Below are 19,112 nucleotides of genomic sequence, written 5' to 3'. Positions count from 1 at the left end.
GTCTGTCTCTAACCGACATTTCTCAAATTATCAAGGGAATCGCTAACAAGCATAGCGATAAGAAAAGTAGCGCTAACCATGGTTATCGCTACTTTCCTTACGGCTGCTTTAGTTCTGATTTAGCCATGTAATCCAATGGGAGGTGGCTTACATGGCTAAGACCACTCTGCCCTATCAGCAAGGTATCGCCGGTCACAGTGCGATTACAATCCAGCGATAATCACACTGTTTTCCAGCTAACGCTTGCATTTCTATCGCTTTGGAGATAAGCGCTGCTGATAGCACGCTATCTCCGTGATAAAAAGCAGCGATAGCCGGCGATAATTATCCTAGCTCTAAGTGCGCTTAGCGATAATTATCGCCGGCCCTTGCTGATATGCCCCTCAGAAAAAGAGCGACATCTTGCTTAGGGCCCTCACCAGGGAAGTTGCGAAAGACGACTTCTGTATGACAGGCAGGTGCTTATGTACTCGGAGCAAGGGGTACATGTGCAAGATCACAGTCGAACACCTCAATTGAACTGCCCTTACTTGTACTTGGTGGGGGAACACTATTGCTGGGGCAGATGACAGGACATTAGTTTTAAATCTCTTGCGTGGTTTGTCCTCATCTTTTGTCTCCAACGTTGACAGTTCTGTTTCGTTTGTCTCCTGTGGGCAGGTGTAGGGTTTATCTGCGAGCTGCTGTTATTCACTACTCAATAAAAATGAAAGCCCTCGGCAACGGAGTTCGCCAAAGCTCAGCCACGGCCCTGCTATTTAATAACCAAAGAAAGTCCCAGTTACAGCGTAAAATATAGTCAGGGCCACATGAATTATGCTATTGTGCGGTTGTGGCGATTTTTGCATAGTTATAGATTTGCCGCATTTGCCACAAAAACCATATTCTGCAGTATAATCTGCAGATTATAACAAAAAAATGTGTTTCTAGCACAAACGGTTCAAACGTTACTAAAAATGTTACACGTGTTGCCTCGCAGGGTAAGGCCCTTTGCAAAGCTGGACTGGTCACCTTTCTGTTGCTTATCGCTATATGAGTGTTAAACTGATTAACTAATTGGGTGCAATCAATGCCAAGACAGTGTTATAAAGTCTGAAAATGACGGAATAATAAAGTGATACTATTATAAAATGTGCGGCATTATGCCGCATAATTTGGCTTTTCTTGCCGCATAATTTACTCAACGCTGCCTCATACTTTGGCCCTCTCCTGCCGCATAAATCCAGTGGCTCTGAATATAGTTCCTCATTTAAAGACCTTGCGCGTTTTCTTGGATTTATCATCATTTGCAAATTTTGCACTTGAAGGTACAAAAACATAGGAGGATATTCATAATGACGGTCGATAACTATCGCCAACGTTAGTTTACGGCAGAAAGGTTAGCGCCACCTAACCCTGAATATTAACGCCATGTTAGCGGCGTATTAACAATCTGTCGCTACGTGGCAACAATAACAGGGAAGTGCGGAGAAAACTCACGATAATATCAGGGCGATGGCGATAGTGAAGCCGGCATTAGCCGGCGATACTTGACGATCGGCCCATTAGCGGCAGAAAAGTGCAGTCCGTCCGCCTCCAGAATGCATAGCGACGTTTTATGTAGATGAGGAGGGCAGGAGCTGTCTTCGAGGACATGCTGCCATGTGCCGCTGAGGCACCCTGCAAGCATGGCACAGTCAGCACAGCACCCTGACTGCCTCACATCCACTCGCCCACAGCACGGTGCCAGCGCAGCACCCAGCTGACCCGTACTCGTCACCCACAGCCGCGGCCCGTGGAGGGTGTAACGTGGGGCGGAAAGGCGGGGCGGGGGAGGGGCAGGGTGGGGGCTACTAAAAACCGGAATATGGATAATTGGAGGTAAGTAAACAATTAAATAAATAAAACGAATTTCGTAGCGCGCGCTGCATCGCAATGCGATGCAGGGCGCGCTACGAAATTCGTTTTAATTATTTAATTGTTTACTTACCTCCAATTATCCATATTCCGGTGTTTAGTACCCCCCACGCTGCCCCTCCCCCGCCCCCCCCCCCTTTCCGCCCCACGGAACTCACTCCACGGGCCGCGACTGGTCACCCACAGTACCCAGTGTGCAAAGCACAAGGACTGCCCCGGACCTGCACCCCAAAACACATTTAGCAACACCACCCTGTAAGCATAGCACCAAATAAGCATAGTGCAATGACTGACCTGCACCTGCGTCCTCAACACCCCGTCACCCACTCCACCATGGTTGGCCCCCACCTGTCCCCACAAAACCCTGTCAGCCACAGCACCTGCCAGTAACAGCACCCTGTCAGCCACAGTGCACCTTGGGCCTCCAAGGATCCTATGAGGCTCAAGCACCATGTCAGGGAAACAACCATAGCCCTGCTCGTGTCAGGCCTCTCAGTTTTGGGGCCATGTGAACAGCCTCGCTATTTCAGCTCTTTGGCACCTTATCAGCCACAACACCTTGTCAACACCAAACATTATGTTGTACCACGAATCCATGTTAGATGCGTACTTGTCTGTCCCCACACTCTGTCAGTCCTGCCACCAAGTGACCCCCGCTCCCTAACAGAAGTACCCTGTCAGCCCTGGTTTAAGAAATGATTGATTGTCACTCCAATTGTATTTCTATAGCGCATACTACCCCTGACTATGCGTCAAAGCGTTTTTCTGCAAGTGGCATGCTTTTCTAGAACCCAAAAAGGACAAGTGGTATGTTAGAAAATGTTGTACTATACCTAATGACACCCTAAGCCAAATATAAGGAGCACAAGACACCTGGCTTGCCTCTAATTGTTTCCTAATTTAGGGCCAGATGTAGGTAAATTCAATTTAGCGAGTCCTTAATAGCGATTTTTACCGAATCGCTATTAAGGACTCGCTAAATTGAATGTAGGTAGGAATCGCTAAAATATTATCGATTCCTTAAAATTCCTTAATAACGAATCGCAAATTGAGATTCGTTAATAAGGAATACCTACTCATTCATTCCTATGGGCTAGGAGGCCCATAGGAATGAATGGGAAGATATTCACTATTTGCGATTCGGTATTAAGGAATCGCAAATAATGGGAGCTATTTCAAGGGTGCCAGGGTGTCAAAAGGACACCCTGTTGCACCCCTGAAATGTGCATGTGTGCACATGTGGCGCACATACATGCCCTAAGGGCATGAATGTGTGCCACATGGCACTTTAAAAAAAGCAAAAAAGTGCTTTTTTACAGGAAATCGCTAATTACCACCAACTTGAAGTTGGTGGTAATTAGCGATTCCTTAAGCCTAAAGTGCAATTTCTTTTGTGCTACCTACATTTCATTTAAGGAATCGCAATTTGCGATTCCTTAAATGCAAGGGCAAAATAAGGAATCGCAAATTTTGCGATTCCTTATTTTGCTAGTAGGTTTAAACTCACTTACATTGCTCTCAGCCAAATACCGATCGCAAACGCTGAAATTCTGCGAATTTCAGCGTTAGCGATCAGTATTTGGCCACCTACACCAGGCCCTTAATCTCATCAGGGTAGAAGTCCCTAAGTACATTTTAGGAACTCACTTCAAATAATTGCCTCTCAAGGCACTGATATCATCAATTCTACTAAAGTGACACACTTCCGCAATCCATATCCAGTGTTTACATGATGTTTGTTGCATGATGGACACGTGAGACCTTTTCTTGGCTAGGCTCGTGTACAGGCTCTTACAGCTAAGCAGCAAAGGCCGTTTGAATGCATCAGTGTCTCTACATAGCAGTATTGAAATTGCCCCGTCCAACCCTGTCTCTGGCCCAACCCCCTGTGGAAGAAAAAGAGGAGGGCCCCTCTGGAACCTCTTTGGAGTATGTTGGGGGTAAAGTTGAGTTTTTAATGTAGGGACGGTAAAGAATGCAGGCCATAGCAGCAGGGCTCAATGCGGTGCCTCACAGGTTTGATGGGAAGCCAAGCAGTTCCAGGCTTCCCAGGTAAGGAGTTGTTAGTGGCAGATGTTTCATTACAAACACAGGGAAGGACTGTCCTCGCCAGGCAATCTCCTGGCTTCTTGCCAGCAGGCTCAGTGGGCCACAGGCAGAAAGAAGGAGAAGAGGAACCCCTTACCCCTTTGGAAAAAGCCTTAAATAGCCCAGTAGCCAGAGCCTCATAGCAAGGCTATCCATTGTCTTTCTTCCTCTGATTGATTGAAAGGATTGTCAGCCACTCCCTAAGGACACATGATTCCTTGGTCCAATGGACATAAAGATCACCAAAGAACCACCAGCTGTTATTGTCACATGATTATAGGTACCAATCAGAGCCCAGTACTCTGCCCTATTTCTTTCTCTATAGATAAAAAGGCGAACCCTTCCTTAATTTTGGACTACTCTTGGGCCAGAAATTAAACTGGAAAGCTCCCCAACTGATGGTGCTACATTGGCTGGCACTAGGATCCCTTCCTCCATGTTAGGTTTTGCTATGTTATAGTTTTTATAGAGCTAAACGAATACCTTAAAAAGGTGCCCTGGCGCTGAGAAGACCACTATAAACCAGAGACAAAGGATGAAGGTAATTCTTGTAGAGCCACGTTTTCAGGTCATTCCTGAAGTGGAGCAGATCTTGTGTTTTACGAAGCGTGAGGGGAAGATCATTCCAAAGTATAGCTGCTAGAATTGAGAACGCTTTGCCCCCCCCCCCCCCCGTCCCTCCCGCGAACCCTTTTGAATTTGGGGTTGGTCAGGGGAAGGCAGAGTAAACTGAGCAATACCAAGGAAGTGAATGCATACCGTGGAAGGCCCATGGCCAATTTATCAGCCACATTTGGCTCATTTGTATCTTTTTTATCAATCCCAAAGGCAGGCCCAGAAACAGGGATTACTGTAATTCAAGTGATTTAAACTAAGCGTCTGGATTAGGACCCGGTGAGTGGCTTTAGGTAATACAGGTAGACTTTTCTTAATTATCTTTAGGAGATGGAAGTCAATGCCGGGGGGTTAACTTGTCTTTCTAATGATAATTCCGGTTCAAAGAAGCCTAGATTTCACAACCTGTGCTGGGTCTGGTGGGGATTTCCCAGATGGAAGCCACAAATCAGTCAGACAAGGGCAGCGTATTTGAGTATGGTCAAACCACAGTACCTCCATCTTGTCTGTGTTAAACCGCAAAGTATTGCTTTTCAGCCAAGATGAAACTGTCAACATGCACTGATGAAAGGATTTGCAGGGGTCACAGCCAATATGTCAATGGCCATGTTTATTTGAGCATCATCTGCATAGTACACACATATGAAACCAAAAGATCTGATTAGTCTAGCCAGAGGATGGATGTAGATATTAAAAAGGGTTGAGATTAGAGCAGACCCCTATGCCACTCCATGATATAATGACTTAAACGCCAACCTGAATGGAGGTAGATAGATTGCTTGACACCTTTCTTTCAAATAGAACTTGTTCCATTAATTAATGTTACCTCAGATTCCAATCTCCCACAGCAGTCTGTTTAAAAGGATGGGAGGTGATACTGTGACAAATGCAATGGACAGGTCCAACAGCACAAGTGCTGTGCAGAATACTCTGTCTACTGACAAACGCAGATCATCAAGCACTGATTGTAAAGCTGTCTCAGTGGTATGAGAGAATTGGAAGCCTGACTGGACTGGATCTAAAATCTGATTTTGCTCAAAGAAAGCTGTAAACAGCTGAGCTGATTCACATATGTCTCTAAGTTTGTCACTGAGAAAGGCAGCAAGAATACTAGCCCAAAGTTGGAAAAGACCTCAAGATTTCCTTTGGGTTTCTTCAGCAGCAGTATTAGCTTTGTCTTCTTTAGTGAAACATAGCCAGTGGCCAAAGAGTGGTTTCAGATCACCAATAAAGGGGGGAGGCGAGGGGTGAATTCCAACATATCCTCTTTCCACCTGTCTGGGGGAGATAGGGTCCAGGAGGGAGCTAGAGGATATTGATAGAGCAGTACTAGTAAATTGATCAGGAGCAATATGTGCTAAATCCTCTAAACATGGAATAGACGTTTACCCATTAGTCATTGTAGTCAAACTGGAAGTTGTCGGTCCAGTTGAGACTATAACCAATTTCAAAGTCAAAGGCCTTGATGGAAACTTTACCTGCGGGTTAAGGCTCTCATTAGGTGGTGCCAATGAATTACAGATGCTTGTCATTTTCTCCTCAAAACATGTTGAATGTCTATCAGCCAGAGTCCATGATTTTTTGACTGTGACTATGGCACACACCGCAGAAGCGAAGGTTCAAACTATATGGACGAGCTACTGGAGTTGGATGGAGTTCTCAGCATCCAAGTTAGTAAAGAATTCTGCTTTGGCGGAAATAACCAATTGTGTAAAAAATATTTAGTGCCTTTTTTTAATTGAGCTGAAAAGGAATAGCCCTTCCACCATGGTCTTTCAAATGTCTTGCATCCCAACTGAGGTTTCAATACAATGAATAGTATCTGTCACCCCCAAAACGAGACCAAGCATATGAACTTAAAGATTGGTTTGGTGCTAGACTTTCATTCATGGACGGCTATAAAGCTCCTCCCCCGCTTGCGTGATGCCTCTCTAGGGGTCTTATGACAGAGACTTACTAAATGTGGCAGTCTACTTGGTGTTTGGTTGAAAGAAAAGGGACTTGGTTAACTTCTACACATGCTTCTGGTTACCGTAGGGTATCGCTCAAATTGCTCTGTGTTTTTCAGGTGTACTCCAAAGTATCTAGAGGAGTGGACTGAACTGCAAACCCCATCCATAGCCTTAAAGTCTGTAGCCAAGGTACCGTTAACACTGCCCTCTGTCGAACGTAAAGACAGAGGTGAATTTAGGTTCTGTCTTCTAACCCTAACTCACTCGCATTGGCTATGTGGAATGTGCCATACGTGGTCGCCATTAAAGGGGCATTCAATCAGTTTTTGTTACAGTAAACAGCATGGTGTTTTGGCACTCTATTAGCATTAGTTTACCAGTAGAAGAGTGGATCGTTGAGATTTCTATTTAACACAAAACACAGGCAGTGGGCTAAAACACTGGTGTATCACAGCCATCAACATTTCAACCCATCTGGTGTTTGCAAATAATAAACTGTCCCCTTAAAGTAAGAGGTTGGAATCCACAGCAGTTACATGCTGTTTTATTCTTCTGATGCCAATAAAAAGAGTGCCACTGAGTTGTGTGATATCTGTTAGTATTAAATGTATCAAGCGTGATAACAACGTTTGTGATGCAGTACATAATGATCATTATAAGGAATCGCACCATTATACTTAAATACCTTTTTTGTACTCAACTATGAGTCAATGTTGTACCAGCTGTATCAATTAATGTCTTGTGTTTGTTTATGGTATTTGTTTATTTAAGACAACAGATACCTTCCAAGCAAGGTGAGACTGGTTCATGTGATCTGCGCCCTGCTGGCGGTGTCTTATCTGCTAATCGTGGTGCTGTTTGTCACATCGTCCACAAATGGTTAGTAACTCTGTATATTTTTTTTTACTCTTTATAGAACTTGTGTTTGGCCTCTCTATTGGCCTCTCTATATATCCTGCCCATGTGTACTTTGATCTTTTGTGCTTTATGTAAATATAAAATTCACTCTGTGAATGTGACAGTTTTGGAGACCACTGGAGGCCAAGTGGCTGGTATGGTATGAGCCATGCCCTAATGGCCACTGGAAATTTAGATGAGTTGATGCAGTCCATGACTACGATGGACAAGATTGGTTTGGGTTGCCAGATAGCTGGGCTTACTGGGTGAGACAGCAAAAAAGCCAGTCCCCTCTCTTTACTAATAGTTCAGCTCTTTGCTATGCGTTACCTGTGTTTTCTTTTGCTGAACAGGCAGAGAATAATAAGACTATCAAATAAAAAAATTCAAGTATTGTGGATATTGTATCAACATATTGTCACTACAAAAATCTTGAGGAGCAGGAAAGTAAGAACTTAGTTTTTTATGTATATAATGTTGTTTAAAAAATATTATGTAAAATATCATTTACTTTAATAAAGTTGTATTAAATATGCTTTAATTTATTTAATATATTAGTTATTATGTTCATTGTAGGTGTTCATATTATTAATATAATAGTTTTTTTAAATATAGTTTGTCATTTTTAATGTTTAATTAAATATGTTTATATTTAATTAGTACTTCATAATTTAGTATGGGTTGATGGGTTTGTAGGGGTGTAGGGTCCAGAGATTTTTAAAATGATATATTATTGTTTTTTATTTGCAAATACATTTTTAGGCTAAATAAATATTTCATTGGTAAATACTTGAATTAGTTAATTGATTAATTTGTATTTTAATTATCTGAGTGTATTTTGTGATTTTTAGTGTGTAATAATGTTTTCTACACTTTATTTGCTAGTTTATAATTTAGTAGAGATTGTAGGGTTTGTCAGGAATAGAGTGGGGAGTTGTTTCAAGTATAACATTTATCTTTTAATTAGTGTTTTCATGTTTTTAAATGTTTAATTGGTAATTAATTATGTAAATGTGTTAATTGATCATTTGTATTTTAATTATTTAAGTATATTTTGAGATTTATTTATGCATATTGTATTTGCCTATGGTTTAATTACTAATTTATTTTTTAATAGCTGGTTGTTGGGTTTGAAGGGGAATGGAATGTTTTTTAAATTATATTGTTTACAGATTAATTTTTAAGCTAAATAAATATTTAATTGCTCAATAATTATCTAAATAATGTAATTGATTATCTCTTATGAAAATTAGTTTGTTGCATTGTAATTAATCATTATTACATTGATAAGTGTCATTAAAATGTAAAATATGTGAAATATTTTATAGTTTTTTATTGATTTTAATAGGATTCTTTTAATTTCAGTACTATGTTAATAGTCATTATTGTTTTACTTATAATTTATTGAAATTTTGTTTTTTGTGTTTGCGTTGTTCAGGTAGAAGGGATGAAAGTGCCTTTATTTAAAACATTTTGTTTTCATTATTTCTGTTTTATTAATTTTTTTATTTTGAATGAAATGTAACTTTATATTTTGAATACATTTGAAAAATTATGCATCTTTGGATATATATATTTTTTTTAAAGTGAGTAGAAGTCCGAATGGCACATGTAATCCTTCCTAATTCCAACCCTTTCCATGTTTTTGCTTACGATGGAGTTTGAATAGTAAATCTAGTGGAAATTGTACATGTAACCCCTCCAAAGTCCAACACTTTCCTTGATTTTGCTTAGGTTGAGGTGGGAATAGTAAATCTAACCCCTCAAAAATCCAACACTTTCCCTACTGCAGTTTAGATTGGAGTGGGAACAGTAAATGAAAACCTTCCAAAGTCTAACACTTTCCTTGATTTTGCATACATTGGAGTAGGAATAGTAAATCCAACCTGTTAAAGTCCAACACTTTCCCTGCTGTTGCTTACGTTGGATTGGGAATAGAAAATCTAACCCTTCAAAAATCCAACACTTTCCTGACTTTTGTACAGATTGGACTTAGATTAGTGAATCTGACACCATTGAAGGCCATCACTTTTGCTAGTGTTGTTCATTTTTGCTGGTTATTTTTTTTTAAAATTTCATTTTTTTTTTTAAGGTTTATATTATTTTTTTAAAACAAATATTTTTTATTTACATGTTACTTTTTTATAATAATTCTATTTATTTAACTACGATATATGTTGTTGTTTCTATATGTCAATTTTAATTGTTACGGTATTGTTAATCTAGTGACATATTTTTTGCAATTATTTAAATATTATCTTCTATCTATCTATCTATCTATCTATCTATCTATCTATCTATCTATCTATCTATCTATCTATCTATCTATCTATCTATCTATCTATCTATCTATCTATCTATCTATCTATCTATCTATCCTATATATATGTAGATTTATATAGGTATATATAACCCAGTGAGAATCGCCACTAAGTAGTTTTAGTTAGGATCGTGTTTCCATAGGAAATGCATTTTTGGTGTTTCTAATAACTTTGGCGCCATTTGATGAATCTCCATGAAACTTTCCAAATAAAGTGCTACTTTTTGATTCATTTGAATTTGGAAAGATTTGGGGTGATCCGTCAAACAGGGGCTAAGTAAAAAGGGGGTCCCAAAATGTGTTTTCCCCATTTATTTTCCCATAGGAACTTAAGACAGAGCTACAGCCTAAACAGCTGAATGGATTTACACCAAATTTGGCAGAAAGCTAGATCTAGGTCCAGAAAGAGTGCTATTTAGGGTCGTCTGTACAGTGCTTGCGCTGTGCTTGTAAAATCTAATGTAATTAATCTAAATCTTAAAAGAGGCTTTCATCCTACCCTTACGTTTCATTGGTTTGTGTGCTTGCCTCTTATTTTTTCTCTGTTTCTAGTGGCTGTAGCATACTATTTGCTGTTGGTCCTCGTGTATTTCTCTAATCAGTGTCCCAAGGTCCAAGTATTGTTTTCATCCACTTTTGTGGAACTTTTTTGTTTACATAATGTTCCCAGGGCTGCATGCATTTCAAGCGTGCTCATTTTCATTTCATGTCAGCATTCAATATGAGTGCATGTGTTCCATCTTTCCAGTGTTCCCTATCACTTCTCCCCTTACCGCCGTTGCTTTCTCTTCATGCGCCACAATATGAGTACATCCGTGCTTTGCAGCTACAGTGCTGCCCGAGTGCCGTGGGCTCAGCAGGCTGTGCTGGTGTCAGTGGAGACCGCATGATCCTAGTGGAATCATTGTGGGAAGCCAACCATAGACCACACTCAACAGCCCCCCCTCCCGAATACAAAGCAGGGACCCAATCCAGTGCTCCCTTTTGATTGTAAACTGAGCAACTCGTGAAGCACCAGCAACAAGTGGGAGCGTTGCTACAGCTGCTCGCTCTATAGATTTTATGTTCGGGAACAATCTCATGCTTGTGTTTGCACAGAGTGGGTTGCTAGTAAAAGGTCGATAATAAGTTGTTGCATTTCTGCCTATTACCACTGCGGTGAGCCAGCAATAAACACCCTTTGACCTGAAGCATCTCTTTCAAATTCATCTCTGTATGGGGCTTTCCTTTCCTGCAGTACATGAGACACTCGTCGCCCAGCGAAGCAGTTTTATCACTTCCGGACTCTAGGATACCTACCCAGTTGCAGCAGGCGAGTAGCTCTGAGAGGGGACCTGTGTGGATAGAGCTCACATGTCCCTCCCAAATCCTAGCACTGCTTCCTACCACTTTCCTGTCAGTGGGGGCCACCTGCTCTCTGCCTTCGCAGGTGTGCTATGTTTTTAGTTTGTACAGCTCCAACCACTGTTGCATTTACATTCTCTATCCTTCAATTCTTCTGGATCTGGGAAGATCACTCACTGTAGAGTTGCGCTCAGTAAAATTAAGAGAGTGGATTATCCGTCAGTGTTCCTCTAGAAGTGATCCAGCATTAGCTTGTCACTAAGAGTCTGATTAGGATGGCGCACCTTATCGCACCCTATCGGACAGCGGGACCATCAGACATGCTGTCGGCGGTCCAGTCAACATAATTACATGCTACCGCCTCCAAGGCGGTCGCACTGGCAATCTTGTGTATTGCGGTAGGTGCTGCATGCTGCAGCACCCGCCGCAATACGAAAAATGAACAGGAAACATATTCCTGCACTATGTGGCAGGCACCATGCGGTGCCTGCTACATGATGCAGTGATATGTTGGGGGCACCTTAGGCGCTCCCCAACACCCAAAGTCAAGGACCACAGGGGGCCCGCTACAGGCCCCCAAAGTCGCTTCCCACAGTGGAGAGGGACATTGTAATCCCTACGGCGGTGCCTGGCAGCCCCTGCCACCATGGTAGGGACTACAACCCCCTCCACCACACCGGCAGGCTCAAGGAGCCCGTCGATTGCGTGGCGGTCGGTCTTTCTGACCGCCATCACTATGCCCGCCATCCTAATGTGGCGGGAGGTAAAAATGATTCGGATTGCGGTGACAACACCATCCTACTCAGGCCCTAAGTGCTTTTTATGTCTGGTTAGAGATAGCTTTAGATTCTTTGGAAGAACTCATTTCACAACACACACAACGATACAGAAAGAGTGTTTGGGTGAGTCCGGGGTCTTTAGCTGAGTCCCCTTCAGGCAATGGCTCCAGGTGCTGCCCATCACGTTTTAATATCTGGCCACGACATTTCGAGATGTTTTCATTTTGCACTTACAGTTTCCATAGGTGACTAGGAGAAAAAGTAGTTTGGATATTTAACTGCACCACATTCAGCTCAATTTCGTTGTGCACATTGGTGTAACCTCCTCCCCCAATCTGCCTCCCTCTCCCCTGCCATGTTGAAGCCCTCTTGGCCTCCAGCAGCATTAATGTCTGGGGGCTGCAGCAGGGACTGGACGCGAGTCACAGTCACAAAAATTGTCCACTCAGAAGTGATTCTCTTAAAGCCTTGGCGCGCCCACTGACCCTCTGTGTCCACGACTCTACAGTTCCGGCAGCTGTGAGAAACACCGCCATGAAAACTGCGAGCTGACCTTCACGGAAGTACTGAGCTGGCTGCTGGTGAGAAACAGCATTTTTAAGCCCATCATAGCCAAACTCAAATGACAGACTTTACATTGGCCCCAATCAGCACTTGTTGTGGGTCACTCAATCCCTTCCGCCAACACTCCCCTGCCCCAAACAGTCACTCAGGCCTCACATCCAGAGCAGAGACATCTCTTTTTACCCACTCCTACCATGTCATCACCATTCAGGATGAATTCAGTGGAGTCTGGCGATGTAGTGAACTTGTAGGTCGCACTACACACAGATTATTCAATACATGACTAGTGTTGTAGAAATTCACCATCTCCCTCTAGATGTAGCATATGTGTGTCCAGTTTTTCCATCATCCTCGATCAGGAGCACCCATCCTGGTAACAGGTGGTCCCATGAGCACCCACACTGGTCAGAGCTGGTCCCACAAGCGCCCACCCTGGTAAGAGCTGGCCCCACGAGCACACACCCTGGTAAGAGTTGGTCCCACTAATAGCACTTTGTTTCCTGGTGCACAGCTCACACCTCAGTTTTTCACTGCACCTACTGGCCAGAAATCCTCAGGCTCAGGTCTGCTTATATGTGCCTGGGTGGCTGCCAAAGATATTTCATGTTTTGTGAAAAGATGTCTTGAAGACAGTACTGAGCAGTAAAATGTGTAACTGTCTATGTTGTAATTGGATTGCATTTATTGAAAAAATTACCAATATATTTTCCTTACTTACCTCTTCTTTCCTAACCTCTTCTTTCCACTTTAACATCTGTTTAGCTCTTCTCTTCAGCACTAGCCTACAGGCTCTGTGCTTGAGCTTCCCATCCATTCATGCTCTCTTTCGACACCCCCTTCTTCCCTTTTTCCCTACCACCTGCTTTCATGTTACCTGATATACACACTTCTCCCCATCCTCAAATCCCTGCTCCCCATTTCTCAACTCTCCTATACATTCTTACTTCTGCCCACACTTTCTCTCCTGACCTATTCTCAACAGTCTCCCACATCTTCATATTGTTTAACCACCTTTTCTTTCTCTGATATCGTTCCCCCTTCTCTCAAATTCCCTATACCACTATTGTTCTGTATTCTCGTTTTTATCCTTGCCACATCTGTCTGCAGTTCTTTCCTCTTACTTTTGGCGGACCTTTCCCTTTCTTCCTACCATTTTCTCTCGGCTCTCATCTCCCCATCTCCATATCCCTCTCCCAGTCTCTCAACTTCCTTAAACTATTATTCCTTTCCTCTCTCCAATTCACTCCAGCCAGCACTTAAGTTCTCTTCATCTCATTTTCTATTTCCACTTTTCTTCTCCCTCATCTGTTAACACAGTGCAAGCCTCTTTGTTTAACATTGATTGAATTATAATTAGGAATACAGTAGTGGTCGATGGGCATTAAAAACAAACAAGTATTGGCAATGCCAGAAGGTCTGAATGTAATGTGCTACACCCTGCACTCACCAAAGCATGCCACTCACTCTGCATTCACAAGGGTACACCTCTCACCCTCTCACCCTGACACTCGTTCCTCCTGCAGTCGCACAGGCACAACACTCGCCTCTCAACCTGCACTCACAAACTGAGCTCCCTTTCCTTATTCTCCTCTTACCCACGACTCGCCCTCTACATCTGCTGTGTATCCCTTACACTCTTACAGTTCCGCCCTCACCCAGTGCTTCACTTATACTCATCCACCACTGACACTTCACACAAACACCACTCATCCGTAACCCAGATGCCACTCACACACTTCTCATTATGCACTCACAAACCACAAAAACACTACTCACGTTGACTGCTCAACCTCGATGTTCCCACATCCAAAAAGTCAACTGCCTTCCACTCTGCAATGACATACCACTCAGCCTACATACATGCACCACTCATCCTACACCCACATGCACTGTTCATCTTGCACACTCACATTACTCCCCCTCTACTCATGCACCGCTCACCCTGCTGATTCATACATTTCTCACCCTGCACTCAGGTACCTTTCAACCTGCACTCTGACTCTTCACTCCCTTCACTCAAGCACCACTCACCCTCGCTAAAACACCACTCACCTAGCCTTCAGACACCTTTATTCTCAACAGCTACTCTGAGCTCTGATCCCACTCAACTTTCATCCAAGCACCACTCACACTTGCTGAGATACCTTCCACCTTGCCCTAAGGCACCCTCATTCTCCATCCCCACCCTGCACTCTGATACCATGCACTCTTCAGTCACGCACCACTCACCCTACAATCAAAAACTTCCACCCTAGCTCAGACACCTCTCACCTCGACCTCAATCTATACACCCACCCTATACTTTGACACCACTCACCCGTCACTCAAACACCACTCACTCTCACTGATGAGACACCGCTCACCTTGCCCTCTGACACCCTCATCTTTACACCCACCCTGAACTCAGTCATTGCTCACCATGCAATAACACCCCCCACCTTGCACTCATACACCACTCACCCCAAGCTCAGAGACTGTTCCCCTGTGCTCACATCATTCAACCTGCATCCACACACCACTCATACATCTCTCATCCAGAACCTGCTCACCGATAATCCATCCATCATTTACCTGCCCTCAGTCACCATTCACTCACCAACGATTCACGCTGAATTCAGAAACAACTTACCCTGCACTTACGAACCACTCTCACTGCTCTTGCACGCATTCTTACACTTCCCCCACACCACTCCTGCACACACACACCACATTTCAAAGCATGCACAAGGGTGACTCTGGGTAGTACATTTTACACCATAGTTTCTCCTGCAAAAATTGCACGCAAGTTATATACATACTCCTTCCACAGTTTCAGGTGCCCACAGGAAGTCTGCGAGCCTGCCAAGGAAATAAATGATAAAATGTACGAAAGTAGGGTACAAGAGTCACACTAGACTTAAGCAAGCAGGACCACTTCTGGCCAGTCCTACAAATGCCTCTGACAGTCCACAAGAGAAATAACACCATTTGACGTCCTCTTCTTCGATCACTGTTCACCTATGCAAAATCTATTGGCTTTGTCAATGTTTTTACATGTCGCACGACAGTCAAGCTGCTGTACAACATGGCTTATAATGTGTTAAAAAGCGCTAGGACGTGGCCAGCATTGCTCGTGTCATAGCGCTTTCTTTTAACGTTTAAGTGATTTTGCATAGCAGCTCTACTGCTCTGCAATATGTAAAAAATACATAATTCACAGCCCTAATTGCTGCACCGTAACACGCTGTGTACCGTGTGGGACCAGGCAGTACATCTTGGGACAGGTCTGTAAGTGATATGAGAAATGCCCTGATTTACATCATATAGTGTCTCGAAACAGTTAATATATCAGTCAACAGGCCTGTAAGTGTTCTGAGAGCTGCACAGGTATACCCATATACTGCCTCGAAATAGTCATTATCCACCTCATCCATCTTCTCAGTCACAGTCCTAACACAATGGGGCTTCTGTCTCCTATGCACAGACTTCACCCATATAAGAAAAACACACAAGTGCCCCTCCCAACATGGTTTGAGTGAGGTTTGTGTTTTACTGTCCCTAACTCAAATGATGTGTCTTTGTTGATATGACCCCATTGTAGACCCTGAGTATACTAATACATTGAATGTCACAGCTGAGTGAGAAAATAACTTCAAGGGCTGTCACATTTCATAAGAATCTGTTCTGTCGCTTTCTTCTCTTGCAAGGAGAGCTGGTGTAATCCTCAGCATGGGTTCTTGAATGCTGCAAAACGCAAGTGTAATTTCACTTGTGTACGTTTTGCCTGCACAGTGCTTGCACTGTGCTTTTTTGGTTTGTCCTCCACCCTTTATCTAATTTCTCCATGGCTGCATGCATTTCAAGCATGCTTGTCAGCTGCATGTTTTTTTCTTGGTCCTTTACCCTTTATAGAATCTCCCCACTTTATATTACCACAAGTTACTGCACAATATATTGTCTTTCTCAATAAACAAGTCATAACACTTTTCCGAAGTTTCAGTAGCTTATATTACACATCTGCTCACCAAGCGAAAACTCACAACCGCAAAAAAGTATTATTAATCACATAGGCAAAACCTATTGCATTTGCCAATGCTTGTTTTAATTAGGTGTAAATCCGTTGCATAGATTTTGAGCAATTAATTCTCAAAACTTTATATATCTAGGGACGTGAAGCCTTGTGGATTCCGACAGACCTCAAACTGAGACCTGACTGGCTGCAACCACCTCAACTAGGAAGTGGTGGCAGCCATCTTAAGACTCAGGACTCAGTCTTGAATGCTACAAAAAATTCAAACAAAGACACAAGGAGGCAGAGTAGGAATGCCCTGACCCCCTAGGTCTGGTGGTAGGGTCCCACAGGGACACTGCCTGGACCAAAACTGTTTAAAAAAAAAACATTTGCAACAGATTTGCAGAAAATCCATCAATCTGTGGTAATTATTTAAAAGCGCAGGCTTCAGCATTCATTTTTCAACCCTCCCCCAAGGTGGGGGAACACTGTTATTTTTTTGGGGTGAGGGGCGTGCTCATGGCCCCCCTCCTTAGCCCGGGGACCCCATCCCTCAGGGTGTGGCACATTTTTTAAGGGAGAGGTGCACGCAGCCTCCCTCCCTGGGCCTTTTTAGGCCCAGGGGGACCCATCCATCAGAGCCCGGCGCATTTTGAAAGGGGGGGGGGGCAATTAGTTTCCCTTCCCAGGCTATTTTTGTGCCCGTTGACCCCATCCTCTGGGGCTCGGTGCATTTTGGATTGACCCTTCCATGAGCCACTAAATGTCCTGAAGAGCCCATTTCAGGGGCCCCAAAACTAAATTCAAAGGGAGAGGTGCTGCGCGGCACCCTTCCTGAGCCATTATTGGTCACGGGGACCCCATACCCGGGGCCGGCTCAGATGCTATGTTCCGAGGAGCCTAGCCCCAGGACATTCCAGTTTCTCTGCTGGCAGCAGCGTGGACAGGGAAACCTGTGCTTGCTTTCACTTGGCGGGAGCATTTTCAAAACACCTGCCAAGCAGGAGCAAACACCAAGTCCGCTGCCAGCGGGCAAGAGCTTAAAAAATGCTCACAAACGTAAGAATTAAAGATATTTCTCATTGTTATGCCTTCACTGAGAAAGGCTTAGTGTTTTGACGCTCTCCCAAGTTTCCTAACATTAGAATCTGGGAATGCGCCAAAATCCATGGATGGATGCATGGGATCACCCGTGCTCCACCCAAGGAACGCCAACCGGCTTGAAACGTAACGGAACACAGGTCAAGCTGCTTCATTGCATTACATTTCTTTACAAAGCCACGCAAGGTGGTGCAAATCGTCCCTTGTGTGACTTTGAAAATGATACTGAAGCCTTTGCTTTGTCGCAACACAAGGACAACGCAAAGTCTTGATAAATCTGGGCCAAAGATTAGAACAAATCAGTACAGGTAATGTAAATAGAATGAGATTTTGAAGGGGAAATCTGTCAAACGTTAAAAACACAGCGAGCAATAGGATATATATTATTTTAAAACAAAAGTGTACATCTTCGTTTATAAACAGAGGTTACTGATTGAAGTCAGTCTTACACTTTTGTGACAGTGTGCGTACTTAGGGGCATATCAACAAACAGGCGATAAAAAATAATCGCCGCTTTTGCGGCCGTTTTCGGCCGAATAGCAGCGATAATTTTATCGCCTAATCAGCAAGGTCACGCTAACGCGTGAAACCTTGCTTTAGCGTCAGGATTCCTAACGCCCAGCTTTGCATCTCTAATGAGATGCAAAGTGGGCGTTCCTGACCTGGCATGACAGGAGCAATGTCGCTAAGCGACATTTCTCCTATCAGCAAGCCTAACGCTATGAAGCATAGCGTCAGGAAAAGTAGCGATAACCCCTGTTATCGCTACTTTCTTTACGCCTGCTTCAGGACTGACTTAGCCATGATATCCTATGGAAGGTGGATATCATGGCTAAGTTTGTGAGTCCCTATCAACTAGCTAACGTGAGATTATCGCTGGGTTTCCAGCGATAATCTCACGTTAGCCAGTTAGCGCTAGGATTTTTATCGCTGATGAGATAAGCGTTGCTAATAGCACGCTATCTCAGCGATAAAAATCGGCGCTAGCCGGCGATAATTATCCAAGCGCTCAGTGCGCTCAGCGATAATTATCGCCGGTTGTTGTTGATATGCCCCTTGCTGATTAATAGAAAGTGATTCACCACAATACTAGCGGTAATTGCACTGTGCACCCTCCATCTCCTGATGATGACCCCGTGTTATCCCCTTTCCCCACTCATCACCACTAAACAGACTCCGACTACAATAGAGGGTCCAGGGTAAAATCTGTGAGTGTAAACCAAAGAAGAAAACATGGTCTGAAAGCACAGTAGGATTAGCAGGGGTCAGTGCGAAGGGGGCTCAAGGTCACGCCAGGGATCATAGAGGTCATTAGGGCTTCCACGAGCTGCAAATTCATCCTGAGCCGTTCTCACCTATAATGTGCTTGCTGCAGATCTCGGCCTTCTTGGTGGCCACTGAAAACCAGTTTGGGCGACGAGTTATTTTCACTATTTGCAAATCACATTGGCCTCTATCTCCTCCATTGTAATTTTGTACTTCCTGTATTTTACTGTGCCGTGTATGAGCCTGTGACATATAAATAATCATTATTTATGTGTTTCTAAAAGCACAGAACATGCAAA

At 43.5% G+C, this 19,112-nt stretch overlaps 1 protein-coding gene across 1 annotated transcript in view; it reads left to right on the top strand.

Annotated features, from left to right (window-relative positions):
* Positions 1-19,112, top strand: part of LOC146856202 (hepatic lectin-like) — a 106,662-nt gene that overhangs the window by 13,830 nt on the left and 73,720 nt on the right. Inside the window, exon 2 of the mRNA XM_085654249.1 lies at positions 7,323-7,430. Coding sequence (XP_085510375.1) covers positions 7,323-7,430 — 108 coding nt within the window. The remainder of the gene's footprint in view (positions 1-7,322; positions 7,431-19,112) is intronic.

Source organism: Triturus cristatus, chromosome 4_1 (genome assembly GCF_964204655.1).
Source record: "Triturus cristatus chromosome 4_1, aTriCri1.1, whole genome shotgun sequence".
In the NCBI taxonomy this organism is placed as follows: Eukaryota; Metazoa; Chordata; class Amphibia; order Caudata; family Salamandridae; genus Triturus; species Triturus cristatus.
This window is presented reverse-complemented; position numbering and strand designations above follow the sequence as displayed.